Raw genomic sequence first — 18,496 nt, 5'->3', positions numbered from 1 at the left:
CGCCAGTTCAATTCGATCTCACGGCGCGGCACAATTATACAAACCATGGGCACTTTGTGTTTTCATCCCCCCCCCCCACGCTTCTGGAAAAGTAGGCCAAATGCCCTCTCGGGATTCTCTCTAAGAGCGCCCCTCAAGAGGAGGGGATGCACTTTTCCATCAAACCGGTGGCGTCATCGAGGAATTTGCAGGGGCTGCGCCTTCACCTTTCTCCGCGCTCTCTTCGGTGTGTTGCTTTGGCATCGCAACGCTCCGGCGTTAACCTGCCGATGGGCTGCATATGATGAACTCAGCTACTGCCCGGTGCGCGTGCGCGCGTGTGAATGCTGACAGCGCTAGAACACGTGTTTAAACAAACACGCCGAGCTGCGAACGCATGCCAGGCGTTGAGATCAAGACACATGCTCGCCGTCCCCCCCAACACACACACACACGGCCGGGCAGAAGATGGTCTTCAAACAGCCTCGCACCACCGCCACCACCGACACAACCCATGGGGCCCCAACGCGAGCATTGCAAGCATCCCAACCCCCATGCAGACCCGGCAAAGTCTCTCTCTCTCTCGCCGGTAGCCCCGCAGATCGCCCAACCAGATTTGGGAGAAAAAGTCGGGGGTTGTTCCCCTCTCCCCTCCACCCCCCGCATCGCCCCCTTCTTGGATGGCTCCCTCTCCCGCCCCCTCTTCCTGAAACGAGCAATGCGTCTGCGATTGGCTTAAGCAAGCGCGAATGTCCCCCACCAACCCGCCCCCGTCCCCTATAGCCGCTGCGTGCAAGGGGGCCAACCAAAAGGTCCCTCAAAGCCCATTCCCAGCTCCTTCCCAACCCCACTCACTCACTCACCCACTCACCGCAAGAACTCCAAAAAAGATCGCCAAACGCACGGCGCCTCCACTCTCGCCGTCTCGCCTCTCTGCACGCAGTTTCAGGACTTGTCTGGGTGTTTTTCTTTCTTCTTAGGAGGAGAGGGGTTTGACATCGGTTGCTGTTGTTGTTGTTCCTGGGGGTGCATGGTGGTGGGCACTGCCCCCTGAGCTTCTCTCTCTGTCTCTCACGTCTTGCAGTTGCTTCGCAGCTCCTCAACTTTGACGTTTCCAGCCGGCAAAATTCTGAAACGTCAGCTGCTGTAAGTTTGTTTACGCATATATATGCACACACATATGTCGTGTTGTTTTTGTCTAAACATATGTTGCTTACGACTTTGAGAAAAACTACAGTTTTTTGTAAATAACTACGATTTCTCAATCTGACTGCTCATTAACAGAAAAATGTTGAGTTCTTTGCCCTGGAAGCTTCATGACATTCAAAAGCCAGGTCCTGTCTTACAACCACACTGTCGTGTCGTTATCTTACTGTCATTGTATTTACTGCGGTATGTTTTGAACAGTCAATTTGCGAATGCTCTCGTGCAGTTCTGCAGTCTGTGTGTGTGTGTTCGTGTATTTGCAATTGCCACATCACTAGTGTCCGATATACACTTGAGAGATATGGTAACCCAGCAATATGTAATACAGTGGTGAAAGTGTCACAGCCATGTGCATGTTGTAATTGAGTGTCAGTGGTTGGAATGCAGCAACTGCCTGATGCAGATTGCCTTCTAACGTCTGTCTATACATCTGTACTAATAAGTGCGGTGCAGTGACATTGTTGCTGGCCACACTGCACTACACAGTCCTGAAAACCCCAGTTTAGTGCCCAGACACAGAAAACATCACGGACAATTGCTCTCTGATCCTGGCTTTTAGGCATCGTCTGAGGTTGACTGAGCCGAAAATTACCATCGAGCAGAATGTGCACAGGACCTCACATTGGGTGACATTTATATGCAGACGCAATGGGAACACATTGTTTGTTGTCTATGTGCGTGAACGGCAGGGCTTGAATGAGCGGTCACTCGGAGAGCAGAAGCCTCAAGTTATCTGCGCCGATCGTCGGATGAATGACTTTAAATCCCGGTCGTGGTCCGAGAGCTGGATCGAGACTCAGCGAGAAGATTAGAGCGGCGCGGTCGTAATCTCGAGAGAGACAGAGAGAGACGATGCAGAGCGGCTGTGCCCAATTCAGGGGCCTTCGCAGCTGGCTCCTGCTCCTCCTGGCACTCGGCGCTTCCCTGCGACCCCGCGTCGCGTGGGGTCAGGAGGACGATGAGGTGGTCATCAACAGGGACGAGGTGGGCAGCCCCACGGCCGACGGGAAGGGGCAGCCCGAGATCCCGGAGGGGGCATCGACTCTCGCGTTCGTCTTCGACGTCACCGGCTCCATGTACGACGACCTGGTGCAGGTGATTGAGGGGGCCTCCAAGATTTTGGAGACGTCTCTCAACCGGCCCAAGAAGACCCTCTACAACTTCGCTCTCATCCCCTTTCACGACCCCGGTAAGATGCGACGTGAAATGTGGAGAGCTCATCGATTGCGGTGCCGCTACCCCCCGTTTTTTGTTCATTATTAGGCGACGTGACTTGGCGTGCCGCAGTTCTGATTCACAGAAGTTAAAGTGTCTCCGTGGTTAAAGAAGGGAATTGGGACACTGACGTTCCTGTGGTGGGGAACTCATTTATTCATCGGTCAACCACGGGTTTGCATCATCACACAACGTGGCACAGGATACCCATCGGTCTGGTAATTCATTCAGACCTTAATCTAAGCTGTTGTATATGTGCCACAGAGCACAATTGAGAATTGCAAGTGTACCCATCTCATGTTGAAGCCCCGAGCCATTTGTCGATATTCCACATTCCCATGGCTTTTGGCTTCCCACCAGAGTAGGATTTTTGTTTTCCTTTACGCCATGGAGATGACATAAACCGAGTTGAACAAAGCACAACTTAAAATGCAAAAATGAAACTCCAAGTGCCAATGTTACAAACGCACGGCCGCCGAGTCCCCCCTTGTAGAGGGGCGATGAACCCGAGTTGCCTCGCACCTGGTTAAATAGAGAGCAACCGAATTGACTTTTACAAACTCCAGCTGCGGAGGCTGGCCGAGCGCCAGTGCAAATCCTACCGGTTTTGTGTATCGTCTGTTGTTTTGGACAGCACCGAGTTTACAATGCGCCTGGTTTGGGGCGCACAACGATGTTTTATCGTCTCTGCCGGGTCGCGCGATTCATCCCCCGTGCGCGTTGGTTGTCGGGCGAGGCGGAGGAGGCTTAGTCCCTGCGAGCAGTCGGGAGATTTACACTCCGGTCGTCATGATGGCTTTGCTCCCATTCCTCCAGCAAACCTGTTTCTATTTAAGGATTTTAACGGGCGCACCGCTTTGCCTTTGTCGTGTTGTTACGCGGAGTATGAATCAGAGTGCTTTTGTGGCATGTGCGCTGTGTGGTTCTAATAATGGTGTTTATAAATCATACCTTCTTATCACCCTCATCTTCACATCCCTCCACTCCACAACTGGACTAGCTTCTTACCCGACTGCAAGATCGCGATGATCGTGTTAAAGATCCTTCATGGACTAACCCCTGCCTGTCTCTTCCACCTGGTCTATATCTACACCTCTCGTCCTACTATCCACTCCCAGCCACCGATGTTTTTTTCTGTTGAGACTACCGGTTCACTCTCCTCTCAATGGGAGGTCGTTCATTCTCCTCTGATGCCCTGGCTGGCCGGAACCCCCCCTCCCCCCTGGCTATCCACGCAACTCACTCAGCTGCTCAAGTTCAGGCTACTGTTTTTCCGTTTCTCCACTGCCTCTGTTTATCTCTACCTGATTTGTTCATTCTTACCCATAAATACAACTTAGTCCCCATTCCCTTCCTGCACTCCACTCATGCCCCTCTCCCAACAAAAATATCCTGTTTCAGATTGTATATATATTTAAAATTAAATCCCGTTTTTTCCGAAGCTCACAAAATACACAACCCTGCTGGACAAGGTCTCGAGATGCAGCCTCATTGAAATGATGTGCACGTCCAAACCGTCTTGTGCTTTGAGACAGCTTTTAAATAGCTGTCTAAATAATATTTTAACACAAACACTGTGTAGACTTTGCACAGTTGTGCTGCTATCGCTCAGCGACGTGTTTCCAGGCCGTACCACGCGGTTGTTAGCCAACGATGTACCGACGTCATTTCGCTCCGTGTCCTGGGAGCTCACTTGCTGAAGATGCTCCCCAGCATGTGGAACAAACGTCGGGGACGCCGTGTCAAACAACACGCTGGTGCATGTCCGGAAAGGCGTCGGAGAGCTAAACGTGCACGCACGCACCTGTCTGAAAACGTGCGCTACTGGCCTGTGGCTCCGATAAGAGGCCCACAATTGCGGTGGGTTGCGATCAAAGCGTTGCATGTTCAGATGAAAGGTATTTAAATGGCACGAAATTATGTGAAAACCTCACAATGCCTTGAAAACCCAACAGAATGTTGTTGTTTTTCTCATGTTCTAAGCTGGACTTCAGTATTGCTTGAGCAGTGTCCTGCCATAGGCACCAGTGTGCTTGAGACATCTCAAATCAACTTCAAGGTTCAAACCCAGAATCCCTTGTGTGCTGGCCCAAAACTGTTTGACAGATATTGAGTGTTCTAGCGTTCTAAGCCATTGGCTGATAAAAAAAATGCACGCTTTTAGACAAGTTAATGCACAAATCGCTGTTTTCTATTAACAGCGTGTGGCTTGTTGCATATTCTTACATTAAGGATGCTGTGAAATAAATAGGTGAAAAAGTCAAAGTGCTTTAATGGGCATTGTGGCTGCAATTTATTTATTTATGTATGTTATAAATGGGGCCTAAGCCACTACTGTAGTGGAAATTCCATATTCTACTTTTTGTGGTTGAACACTGCTGACTTTACACAAAGTGGCGCTACTTTTAGCAGCCCGGGAATTTTAATGGGCTGAGTAAGCCCATGACCGATATTTGAATTTGAAATATTTTAACTGACACCAGGTTGATTGATTTTAGCAAAAAATATTTTACGATCAATACCATTACAAACCCGTGGCGTGATTCTGAAAAATGTATCGTAGGGTTTCCAGACCAGTTTTCATAACGTTTTATTCACATCTCGTATAACATTGGTGGCATTGTACAAGGCAAGAATTGCCTTGTGGCAGTTTGGTTCAGAGGAAATGTCCAAGCTCAGCAACATGATATCGTGCCCCGTGATTCAGCCGTACAAAAGGCAATGTAATTATTGAATGGTAATGTTCTACATATGCATAACGCACAGCACATCAGTGCAGTCATGACACTTATGATTTGTAATAGCACGAATGGAAGAATATTTGTCTCAGAGGACAAAGATCTGCTTTGTGCAAGTCATATATATATTTTTTTACATATATAATGGAGAACATATTGTGAGGGAAAACATTCTTACCTTTGGCAGTATGATATTTAATTTTGTCAACCACTGCCGTGCTAAAATTCCATGGAAATTTTCAGCAGTGCCAGTGGGTGTTTTCAGGGGATTGCTACTCAATTGCCTACCAGGGGCGGTTTCTTCATTAGGGCGATTGGGCGACGCACCACCAATGTCAATCAACCACAGAGTCACGCTAGCCGTCACTGTGCCTCTGGATATAGTCCAATCAGCGTCATGTCACGTTCTGTGGAGTACCACCTCTTTTTGGGCGATTTCACTCTGGCTGAGAATCGCCCCGAGTGGTCCCATAGACTTACATTCAAAGATGTTTTTTTTCGAACGGGGGGCGCTGCAATGCATTCTCTATGGCTTCCGGGAGGGCTCGCACTAACGTGCTTACGTCATCATACGTAAGCACGTTTCATCCAACAAAATTATTTGTCGCCACCTAGTGGAATCTTTAATAAAAGAAACATGAGTGGATTCTATTAATAGTGAGTATAGAAACAAACAAGATGTATTGTAAGAGTCACTTTATTTTTCATTAATATTAAAGAAGTGAAGTTGCCTTTACAAGCTGTTAATGTATCCTTTGCATGGGTGGACTTTATCCTTATCAATCATCCAGACATTTGCCCCCCCCTGAGAGATTTTGCAGGAGCCACCACTGTTGCCTACGCTGCAGTATATATTAACAGACAGAAGCGCCAACAGAGCAGTGAATGGGGGTTCAGGGTTGACATCTTCCAGGACCATTCTGTGACATGATAGGGTGCCAAAGGGTTTATAAGGTCATTTATTAGCCTTAAGAATAACTGACACGGTGATTAGGATGTACTGTTGGCACTCGCAGATTTGTTGCACGTTTGATGTATTGATACAAAAGGGTCATGAACATACACCCACCCATTCGGTTCTGTGACACAGTAGCAAAGCAATTTTTTTCATCTGAAATCAATATTGCTTGTTCTCAGCACCTCGATAGCTTGGGAAAGTTATGGACTTCTTCTCAGAATTACTAAAATATTGCATGGATACCGTTAATTTTTGTTCATGTTAATTTAAGGTGGTCTATTCATGCTGCATGGATGCAAAGTATAGCGGTTTGTTGGTGTGCACAAATAAATAAAAAAATTGGCTTACACGATCATTTAATATTTCATGACCACATTCCTCTTAATGTGCATAAATCACGGAGGGAAATGCAAGATTGGTCACATCGCACAACCAACTGAAGTCATCAATCGCAGTGCTACGTTGAGACTGCAATGTTAGTTACGCCGTGTGCGGCATACAGATCAATTAGAGATCACAGATAAAGAAATCTTTATTTATGTATTTATTCAGTGTGATATGATATATTATAGTTCACGATGTGACGATCATCACGATGTCAGTTTCCGTTTTCACATTGTTGTCAAATTGGTTTTGTGCTTTGATGTCATTCAAAAACAAATAATGGTTACTTCGAAGTTATTGAACTGCAGGTCGTTCCATATGTCTGCCATGAGTATTTCTAATGATCAAATATTACAATATATCATGCTTATAACACATATATTGTCAGAAAACATGTTAAAAAGCATTAATGTTACGGGTAATAATCGTTTTTTACTTTAATTATCCTTGTCAACTTTGATTGTGTTGTTTATTAAATATTTTGTCAGGAAATGAAATCTTTAAGGAAAATTAAATGAGAGGCAAAAATCACAATATGACGAAATCTTGCAATGTGAACGATACACTTACCTTCCATCGTACAATGTACTTGAGTATTACCATATTTTGGCAATCCAAATAAAAAACCTCACGAACCCAAACAAGCTGATCGCCTGGCGGCGGTGGCTACGCACGCCTGTACCCCAGCGCCGTGGGGGGCGACGGTTAGTGGATCACCGCACGAATCTTGCCAAACTCCCTCCCCGTGGCCATCGATGAGATGCCGCCATACCCTGGCTTGCGACGAGAAAGGCGGCGAAGCAAATTGTTGAACTCTGTCTGCTCCGTCCGTACGGGATCGAGCGTTGCCCCCCCCCCCCCCTCGTATGCGCGGGTTTTCTCCGGGTTGCGCTGGTTTCCTCGCACGTGAATAGATTTGGCCAAACATCGCAATAAAGGGCCAGGTAGTTTGGGATCGGTGCTGGCTCCCTATCCGCCCGTCTGTGCTTTCTCGTGCCTCTAAATCTGTAGAAGCTGCATGCGTTGCAAATTTGTAACCTTCAATTTAGCAGCAGAAAACGTTGCCACTTCACATGCCTGCCTTTTGAGTTTGCATTGTAATGGTTATACTTTGAGAATGGCCAAAAAAATAGGGATAACTCTAGTTTGGAGTTCAAAAACGGGTGTTTGTGTATATTTGATCAACTAAGTTTCCGTATTACGAACTTTGGGTTTATCACCATTACTTTAAACAGCAAGCTCAAAATAAAGTAAGGTAATAAATAAATACACTGAAATCAATGAATAAAGAAATAACAAATGTGCGAATCATATAAATAACATTATGAGATGGATTCCTCAGTGTGGCGCATTGCGATGTTTATTTTGTGTCAGTTTTAAATTTAAATACTGTACAGTGTATGAATGTTAAGTTATGCAATGTTTAGAGTATGAAATGGCACATTACGAAGGTTGGAAACGCGTCCTCAGAGTACTAATGTTATAAGCTATTCAATACACGAAGTTTCAATAGACGAATCTTCAGGCATTTACTTCGTATATTGAGGTATTACTGTATGTAATTATTAAAAACACTTTAGTACGATATAAAAAAAACTAAACAAATACTTTTATAAAACTATTAAGACAATTTTATTTTGCCAGGTAAGGCCCACTGAGCTATGTAGCTATTTGTCAGAAGCAACCTGGCCACAAATGAAGTGGCTTATCAGCTGGAAATTCAAAGAAGCCAATTACTCTAAAAGCATGTTTCTCAATGTGGATGGAAAAAGCGGAGAACCCGGAGAGAAAGCCACACGACCACGAGGACAGCCTGTAAACTCCAAATATACAGCAGGCGTCAGGGTCGGGATCGAACCCACGATCTCCTGCATACCAGGCGAGGTAGTTAACATCTCACCACTGTGGTGCCCCGTGAACGGTGGACGTCATTTTGAGATACGTTCCATCCCTTTGCTTCCACTCTGTCAGTTTGGGTTGAGCGTTGGCCACCTCGTAATCCCATAGCTGAGTACAGCTTCCTGATGAGGCCTTATTAGGGATAAAATATAATACAAAAATCTTAACTGTGTGCTTAAATTAGCAACAAGTTAATTAAACACAATAATAATCTCGCCACCGCGACTGATTCAATTCCATGTTTCGGTGCAACAGTCGCTTTTCAAATCCCCCACCCACACCACCTCTGTCCACCCAAACAGTGTCAATTTGTGCGCCGCAATTAGTCGAGCGGCACGTTGCACCTGGTGGGGTAAAGTGTGGGTATCTTATCTTGATGCACTTTATATAGCGCCTTGACCAAGACCCACCTCTTCCAAAGTGTCCAGTCGTCGTGGAAGAGTAGGCCAAATACTCTCCAGAGTTAGCTCCAGTGAAGGCCCTTCCGCCCGCAGTGGTGAGAGAAAGCAAATTTGGGGGCTGCGTCTACGCCTTTTCTTTGGTGCATTATAATAATAAAACAATATATAACTGACTTTCTGAATTAGCACGTAATAATATATTTAATAATGTTGTCTGTGCCTTTGCAAAACTACACTTTGAGCCCTAAATTAGTCATGGCTGGCTCTTGTCCATAACCCTGGCCTACTCAGTAGGCCAAAGCGTGCTGATGAGGCAAGGTGAAATTGAAACTGGTCAAATGTTGCCTTTTTTAAACATAGGCTACTGGGAAACATCAATATGTAAGGCCCATCAACAAGGATTGCATGTCATTTCCTTTTGGCAATTATACGAACCTCGTTATGTGTGTTTTTTTTTAATTTAAATTGCATAGCATAAATGCTATGTATACATAAGTGAATGGAAATGTACTCTATACTTCATCACCATGTTACAATCTTGACCATAATCTTTAATCCTGAGCAATTTTCTAAATTACCTTCTCAAAAAAAGAACAATTTTAATTTGGCAGTAATAACCTTTTAATTGTCTTAAATAGCAGGGTAATAGCTTTCCAAAAGGTGCACATACTGCAGTTCGATATGAGCACGTGATGTCAAATGTTCCTAAGCTTTTGGCAAGATGAATGACTGCGGTCTTTGATACCAGTTACTTTAAATTAACAATGATGTTTGGGGTTATCGTCTACGTAGGCATGCAACATCACAACTAGCACATGTATTATTGGATCTAGCTGGATAATACATGTGGTGAGAGTTGCTTGACTCCGTTGGAACCTTTGCAAGTTCAAATCTCAATAAGGAGCCTAACTCATCCGATCATTCATCTGGGGTAAAAAAAATACCACTTTTCTGGGAAGACCTGATGAAGAGTTTTGAGTGTCGCACGGCATCATGGCTGGAACATAGAAGTCCGACCAGTGGAGGTGGGCTGCAGAGGTTTTGTGGCAACATCTACAACCAGACTGCTTAGAGACCTGGGAATTAAGGGCCAGAGCCAGCGTTCGGCAATCAAAGCTGTATCGGAGGCGGCAGAAGGCAGCAGTCAGTGGCTCTGGATGAAGAGGAAAGACCCCAGCTGGGCCCCAAAGTGAGAGGGCCAGGAGGTATGCAGTTTAACAATGCTTGACTCAGGGACGCCCCTGCCATGCATAGTCCCATGGGATGTTGGCTACCAACAACAAGGCAACTCCTATGACTAATTGGGAATGGGACGCAAGCGTAGGATTGATCACCCTGTCGCTGGCCGCCTTTGGGGAGGGTGTATAGTATGAAAGGCCGAAACACCCTAGGAACCAAAGGTTCACTACTGACGATGCGCTCCCCAAATGTCACCAGGCTCACTGTTCATGAACTCTTGGAAGTGCTTGCACAAAGGATAGTAACATCTCATCCTGTGTTCTTTGGAATCAAAAATTCTGAGTAAATAAAGGGCATTATTACTGCTGCATAATAATTATGTTAACAGTGTTTGTTCTCTGGAGTTACTTGGCCTCTGCCATCGGAATGTGGAATTGTATGTAAACGATATCATGAAATTGATGAATGGCTGCACTGGCAATGCGAACCTGTAAACCCACTGCAGCTGTATTTGTTGTCAACATATGACGAGTTGCTTTCAATGCTCTTATATATATTAAAACAAACATTCCCAATCTACAGCGGGATGAAGGCCTCCCCTATGCCGTATTGTCACTACATGCAGATGTGTGCATATAACGCACAGCACATGTGCCTTTTCATTTCCAGTGTATTTATGAAAACACAGTAAGTTCGTGGTTTTTCAGAAAAATGTGCATGTGGTATTGGTTGGGCAATAGCGACAGGCGACAGCACAGGTGGTGCATCTGTCAAGTGATCTCAGTCGGTCAATCCGTTGCCAAACTCCCTCACCTGGATCTGTCCCGTGGCCACTTGTCTGCGAGCCTTCGAAACTTTGCCTCAAAGTGCACCTAGCCTGGCACAAACGCTGTGGTGACGTCACTGTCACTTAGTGGCGTTGGTTGTTGTTGCAATCGTTACATTGTTATGGGCAACTGTCCATACAAGGTTAGTCGAAAGGAATCACTGTTCAAACGAGCATTGGCGCGGTGTTCATCTCTGTTGGGAGCCCTAAGCCATATTCTTGGTTCTTTTGGTAAAGTCACGTAGATAGAAAATTCAAATAATGAATTGAAAATAATATAACTTTTAAATTATTTTTTTCCTTTTTTTTATCTACATGACTTTACCGAAAGAACCAAGAATATGACTTCCTGCAGTCACGAAAGTTTTAAGTCAAAATTTTACCAGCCCTAAGCCAGCTTTGGAAATTCCACATTACCTTGATGGAGGCCAGTGCTCTTATTATCTTCCATTAAAGGATCGTATCAACCATGGACGGATGATAGGCCGAATTCACATCCAACATGGATTCAACTTGGATTCGAATTTGCAGCCGTATTGTGCTTGTGTGTGCTTTACAAACTCTGCCACCCAGCCACACTGTTAATCATAGTCACGTAAAAAAACACTGAAGTGGAGCCATAGCCATGGAAACATGCTTTAGCTATTATTGACATCTGGTTAGAGATGTTAAATGTTTTTTTTAAAGAGCCCTTTATGACAAGTATTGCAGCAGGAATTCATTGCTGAGAATGCAATTAATGAGCCATTCCTGGGAGCGGGATGATAGCACATAATGACTTCATATACTAAAAATAATAATTGTGCATTTCCTGCCATAGAGGGGAAAGTGCCATTGAGGAGGCTGTTGCAACGGCTGGACTCGAACGCTTTCGGAAATACACGCTGTGGTTTTTGAGCCCACCGCAGGACCGACCGAGCGACCCCGTGATTAAAACCGTGGCACAGCCTGTTGCATCTCTAAATGAGGTTATTGCAATGATCATTGAGAAACTCAAGTCAAGAATTAGCCAGAGGCCTCAGAGACTGCCTCATGTCAGAGCAATGAGCTGGCACCAATGACATCCTGAATTCAAGAAAGCCACCAATTATTAAACCAGACTCTCATACATAGTGAGTTTGGTCTCAGGCCAGTCAATAATTACTCCACACACCAAAAAAAAGCCATCACATTAAAATAGGGTTTTCACTGAAATTGGCATGTTTCAACCTTCAAGACTGGCTATTTTAGTTGTGCAGTGAAAACTCATTCCAGAGGTAATGCCCAAACACAAGCAATGGTACAGATAGATATGTCATTAATGTGATTATGATAATGATACTAAGAACCATAAAGACATGATTTGCTCTGCAGAGCACTGGGAATAACAAATAAAATGTGCCAATTATTTAAAAAAAACTACCAATTTGTTCTTGTGTATTTATCTCGGGGCCTTCTGTTTTGTTCCAACATCCACAGTACAATCTTTTGGAGGAAAAGACAATCCAATTCCACCTACCCTCTTCACACAACAGGCAACATTTCGGGCAATGACCCTTCTTCATGGGACATACACAGAAACATTGCCTGAAACGTCTCCTGTTGTATTTTTATCCTTTTAAGGCCACACAGTATGGTGGACTAATGTGTTGAGTGTTTTTGTTGCTAAACGTGCCAAAGCAGCAGCAGGAGCATCGCAAGACGGTGTTTTTAACTTTACACAATGCATTGTGTTTCAGTTCTCTTCGGGTCCCCGTTTCCTCTCCGTTGTCACCAATGAGTGAAAGGACACAATCTGAAAACAGAGGAATATGAATAGAAGTGCTGTGTTAGTGCCTAGTGACTTCAGCCACTCTCTGGTTCGAGTGCAGCAAAGCCGGCCTGCGAGCAGCCCCCTTGTTTTATCTGCGCTGGGCACTTGTTTGCCTAGCTGTGTTTAGACTGTAGTTGGCTTTCTTTAATCCTTTACACACAGGTATCAGGGCATCGACGGTGCCTTGACAGTGGCCAGCTACCATTTCCACGTTGCAGACTATAAAAACAGACTGACAGGCTGATTGAAGGGCGTATTGTACGAGTTTCTTTGGGGGGGGTTTGAGTTTTTGTCTAGCCTTTAATTGAGCCTGTAAAAAAGAGCACACTTATGAGCGTACTGCCGAGCACGTGTGTGTCCATTTGGGGAGCGGTGACGCAGCGCTTCTTGGCACGTTGCACAGGGATTGTTTGGTTTGATTCCCAACTTTCTTCAATGTTGACTCAGCGTACCTGGCGTGGTGTGTTGTCTTCAGCACTGGGAAGACAAAGACGGCCATGCGTTGTGCTAACTACACCAGGCTTAGTAAGCGCTCGCTAACGGCACTTTCCCCGACGTCTTTAAGGCAAACTGGGGGATGCTCGGTCTTTAATTTACTTGCAGAGTATGCGTGTGAGTTTGTGGGTTAGTGTTGGGATTATTGTTAAAGTGTGGTTAGCACAACACTGCAGTGCAGTCCTGGAGAATGGTAAATCGTTGGCCGCATGCATTACCAGTGCGAGTTTGTATCTAAGCCTGTCCTGGGACACACTTCGGTTGACTCAGCCTAAAATCACTACATGTTGTGGTGGGGTCAGCATCAGCACTGTGAAATGTGCTGAGTATGCATATATATTGTCCTATTACACCTCACAAATGTACCTTGTCGGCCTTAATAGGTGCTTACTAACAAGCCTCAATAGGAGCTTAATGACAAGTGCTTGTATATTCCTTAGTTATTGTGAACGCAATGTATTTTACTCACACACGTGTCCATCTGTAGTGTATGTTATCCTCATTGCTGCACTCAATTAACCAATTAGTGCAAATTGTTTCACGTACGATACTGTACCGATCATTACATGCCGACATTTCGTAATGAGTGGAGCGGTGGCACAGTGGTGAGACCTGAGTTCGATTCCTGGCCACCCCCAGCACCAACAAGTGGTGAGCGACCTCTGAACCGATCTCGGACCGAACACTTTTACCTACCCGCATTGACGAGCGTGGTGAAGTATGGTCAAAATAACAGCCGTAGACAGAATTTTTTTCATGTAATATATTATAAAATACATTTTACACAAATGTCACCATCGACAGAACGACTTAAATAACACGTCGATGATTTAGGAGTTAAATGAGTTATGCCCTGTAGAAATCGCTTGCAGTATTTCCTCAGAGGGAATTCTTGTTTTTTTAGGGGTACAGACATGAACGTGGCACATGTTTGCGTCTGGTTTCCCTACACTGATGGTAAACAGATTTGTGGAAATGCAAATCTGAGAAAGCACGACTGAAAATAATCATTTTAATTTTTTTCCCATAATTAATTCGCCTGTAATAAAATAAAGGACTTGGCAGATTTCAGCTGGGATATGCAGTCCGTGTTCTAATTGTTGCGATTTATCCCCAAAAAATGTACGATATCTATCAATTATGGCTTTAGTGATATTATTTTAAGAACTGGAAATAAATTGCTTTTTTAATTCCTCGAAATATCCGATGGGGGGGGGGGGGGTTGGGAGGCAGTGATGGGGAATGGTTTGCTCATTTTGCCCTTTTGCGCCCCTCTCATTTAAAAAATATAGTTTTTTTGCAACGAATTTGTTTTCTTTCCTGGCAATGCAGCCGTGGCTTATCATTCTTTGCTGTTATATTTGATATTGTTGAATGTCGCATTCCTCCTGAAATGTAGCATATTTACGGCACGCGCGCTCATTAATGAAACAGTGTTCATCATCAGTCGGGATTAAATGTTGTTTATCATCAGTCGGCATCAATGCACTGCTGGATAAAAGCACTCCCCAAGCCAGTTTGGACGCAATCATTCACGTAGAATCCACAAGCAGGAGGATTCCATCGCTCTATTTATAAACGAAACAAATACTTTTACTGATCTATAAAACGAGCAAAATATTTCTATTTTTACCAGGTAAGGCCCACTGAGTAATGTGGCTCTTTTTCAGAAGTGACATGGCCACAAATGATAGCTTAATGAAGTGGCTCATCACGTGGACATTTATAACATCCAAATACTTTGAGCGTGCGTTGATTCTCAATGTGGAGGGAAAACCCGGAGGACCCGGAAAAACATTCACATTACCACGAGGAGAACGTGCAAGCTTCATATATACAGCCGTCAGAGTCGGGATTGAACAATCTCCTGCATACCAGTCGAGGTAGTTAACATCTCACCACTGTGGTGTCCCGTGAACGGCGGACGTCATTTTGAGATACGTTCCATCCCTTTGCTGCCACTCCGTCAGTTTGGGTTGAGCGTCGGCCACCTCCTAATCCCATTGCTGGGTACAGCTTCCTGATGAGGCCTTATTAAGGAAAAAATATAATACAACAATCTTAACTGTGTGCTTAAAGTAGCTGCTTTTGTGTAACAAGGTAATTAAACACAATAATGGGTTGTACTCTCACTGAGTGAAAAGATCTTGAATTTGAGCCGATTGACCTCATTCGTCATGAATTCGGCCAATTGGCTCAATCAGCAGTGACATTGAACAATCTGTTATTATAACATTTAATGAGCCTGCTATTTATGCATGGCCTTCCCTGCATCGCGAGGACGAGACTTCGCTCCGAGGGCGCCTGGGGGGACCGTTTGCCGTGTGGCTGCCCCCCACCTGTGGAACGTCCCCCCTTCCTTCCCAGCCGTATCTGTGACTCGGGGGGGGGGGGACATGTCGGTGGTTTGAAGCACTAGACCAGTGACACTGTGCAATCTGTTTTTTTTAATGGGGTGTTGAGATGTCCACGTGTACAGTGCTTTGTGATCTTTCAATGGAAGACGCCGTGTAAAAATACATTGTTATTAGCATTGTTAAAATTATATTGTGGGTTCACATTTGGCAGGTGTGGATCTTGAGAGTGTTGCCGATGGCCCTTGTCTATAATATCAGGGAACCCAGCAGCAATTCTCGAACAGGCCTGACTACTGCTGAGGAGTCTCTGAAAGTTGAAACTGGTTCATATGTTGCCTGATAAAATACACTTTGTCGTTACCCACAATCCGTTTTGACATTGTAAAACGAACTTTGCACTAGACTCTATAATTTATCTGAAACAGCATTTTAGAATTCCTGTAATGCAACGTTATCATGTATTATTTCAGAGGTCATTGTCATCATCATTATTCATCATCACTTTTGTTACATTAATGATATTTTGTTTGATAAGTCAATTTATTTATTAAAAATTGAGCCAGCTGGGCCATGGCATGGCCCACTTTTCACCCAGGCAGTTGGCGAGCTCAGACTTCGGTATTTCTGAACTTATCACTAAAACAACAAACAATTACGCATGTTTAAAAACGCGCAAGTTATAAAAACAAATATTCTAGTCAGAACAATTACAATAACATTTTTTTAACTTAACATCTTGTCAATGCTTTTCATGTTTGCTCTTCTGCTTAAATAACTTTAGTCTGAATACCTTTTCAGGAAGATCTTGCCTTGGGACGTTTGCTCAATTTCACTTTGAGGAGTGTTTATCATGAAGGATGAAGCCAAAGTTACCTGGAGAAACCCCACACATATGGAGAATAGAGCTGCTTTTTATCATTACACGCTTTCATGTAACTCACTCTGTCTGTTGTTGTTGTATCCTCAAATCTTGTAACTCAATTTTAACCCACTTCCCAATGTGGTATCGACTGAAAACTTGGTATACTTATGTCATACTGATGACAATACTATATTATATCATGCAAATATATATTTTTAAACATTATTTTTTATATAATTATGTTTCGACTTGGGTCTAATTCTTCACGGTCAATTTAACGTTGGCTGTAATTGGCCACGGTCCCTTACGTTATGGCAAGCTTCGGGGCCACTTCCTGGAGTCGTGGAGTTCTTCCATTACGAGTACATTTCATAAAAGCATGTTTTAATTTTTTTATATTACTTATTTGTGTTTAGTTTTTTGTCCTTCCCCCACATCTCCGATTAGCATGGTTGGCTACGTACGGTGCGAAAGATGTTTACCATACATACATAACCCTCACTGATGGGGTTGTGAACTCCATTAGCTATGGTGACATCTCCTGGCCACCTCTCAGCCCAGCTGGTCTGGGAGTTTCACGGTCTCTCTATATGGCCCACCAGCCCTTTTCCCGTAAAGTTTTCGATCACAGGTGTGCACCGCTGGGATGTTACATGGCTCAATACAGAGGACTGTTCATAGTTAGCTCCAAGCATTCGATGTTGCTGCTCATCATCAGCGTTGCCTTGGAGCGGTTTTTATCCCAGAGGAATCCCTTTCACCACTCCAAAGGGATGTCTGGCCACAGCAAGAATTCATGGTCTAACTAACGAACTAAAACTTGACTCTATTTCACAGCGCCATTCACAACAAGGCCTCGCAGCATTTGACGTGAAATAACCCAACCCTTAACAAACCCTTGACGAATAAAACGGAATGAAATCCTAAACAAATAAAAGCCCTTGGAGAAAGAGAGACACATACACCGTGGGTCATTGGGCTCTCGCCAATGTAAAACGAACTTTGCACTAGACTCAATAATTTACCTGAAACAGCATTATAGAATTCATGTAATGCACCATTATCACGTCTTATTTCAGAGGTCATTGTCATCATCATCATCACTTTTGTTACATTGATGTTTTTATTCGATAAGTCAAAAATGACAAACCCCTTGACGAATCAAACGGAATTAAATCCTAAACAAATAAAAGCCCGTGGAGAGAGAGAGACGCATTCCCCGTGCGTCATTGGACTAGCGCCAGTGTTTGTTTCGCAAAAGATGTTTATCAATTTCAATGTTTTATTTGTATTTTAGTCAACGATGCCTGTGAACGGATGACGTATTGCCTGCCCGCAAAAAATAAATCACGACCGTACAATAATATATATTTTAAAAATCCTGACGAAATTAAAACTGTTAGCCAGTATCAATGATGGTGTTATTTTACTACATGGATGATATAGCTAAACACCTGAACAACGGCACGTTCCATGTAGCCCAGCCCCACGTGCGCAAATTCGTTTTCAACATCAACCGCTATAGGAACATCGACAAATTTTCATGAAGGGCAAAACAATGAAAGCCGTGCAACTCAAACTCACGGACAGTAGAGTAAATCCACAGCAGTGTGCACCAGAGGTGGGACAAAGTCATTGTTATGCAAGTCCAAGTCGAGTCTGAAGTCATCAAATTCATGACTCGAGTCTGACTCGAGTCCAAGTCACATGACTCGAGTCCACACCTCAGAGGTGGGACAAAGTCATTGTTATGCAAGTCCAAGTCGAGTCTGAAGTCATCAAATTCATAACTCGAGTACTCGAGTCCAAGTCACATGACTCGAGTCCACACCTCAGAGGTGGGACAAAGTCATTGTTATGCAAGTCCAAGTCGAGTCTGAAGTCATCAAATTCATGACTCGAGTCTGACTCGAGTCCAAGTCACATGACTCGAGTCCACACCTCTGGTGTGCACTCCTTCAACTGAGGAGGAACATCTAAACCACACCAACTCTCTCCATGTGAAGCCCTCTCGTCATCGTGGCTGGCAGACCTTGACATTGACATCGAGCTCTCAACACACCAAAGACAAAGATCCCCCCCCCACCCGTATAGCCTTAACATACTGTTGGGGCAAGTGCTGTTAGCGAGTAGCACCTATGAAGGCCAGCAACCACGCCCGACCGCCTTTGTCTCCTCAGTGGCCATGTTTACACACCGCACCAG

General features: G+C 44.4%; 1 protein-coding gene across 1 annotated transcript in view; it reads left to right on the top strand.

Annotated features, from left to right (window-relative positions):
• Window positions 1-816: 816 nt before the first annotated feature.
• LOC133341883 (hemicentin-1-like) overlaps window positions 817-18,496 on the top strand; it is a 254,826-nt gene continuing 237,146 nt past the window's right edge. Inside the window, 2 exon segments of the mRNA XM_061550695.1 lie at window positions 817-1,125; window positions 1,875-2,374. Coding sequence (XP_061406679.1) covers window positions 2,038-2,374 — 337 coding nt within the window. The 5' untranslated portion in view covers window positions 817-1,125; window positions 1,875-2,037.

Source organism: Lethenteron reissneri, chromosome 12 (genome assembly GCF_015708825.2).
Source record: "Lethenteron reissneri isolate LAM-NWPU_2019-01 chromosome 12, ASM1570882v1, whole genome shotgun sequence".
Classification (NCBI taxonomy): Eukaryota; Metazoa; Chordata; class Hyperoartia; order Petromyzontiformes; family Petromyzontidae; genus Lethenteron; species Lethenteron reissneri.
The sequence above is the reverse complement of the archived record's forward strand: the minus strand, read 5'-3'. Positions and strand labels throughout refer to the sequence as shown.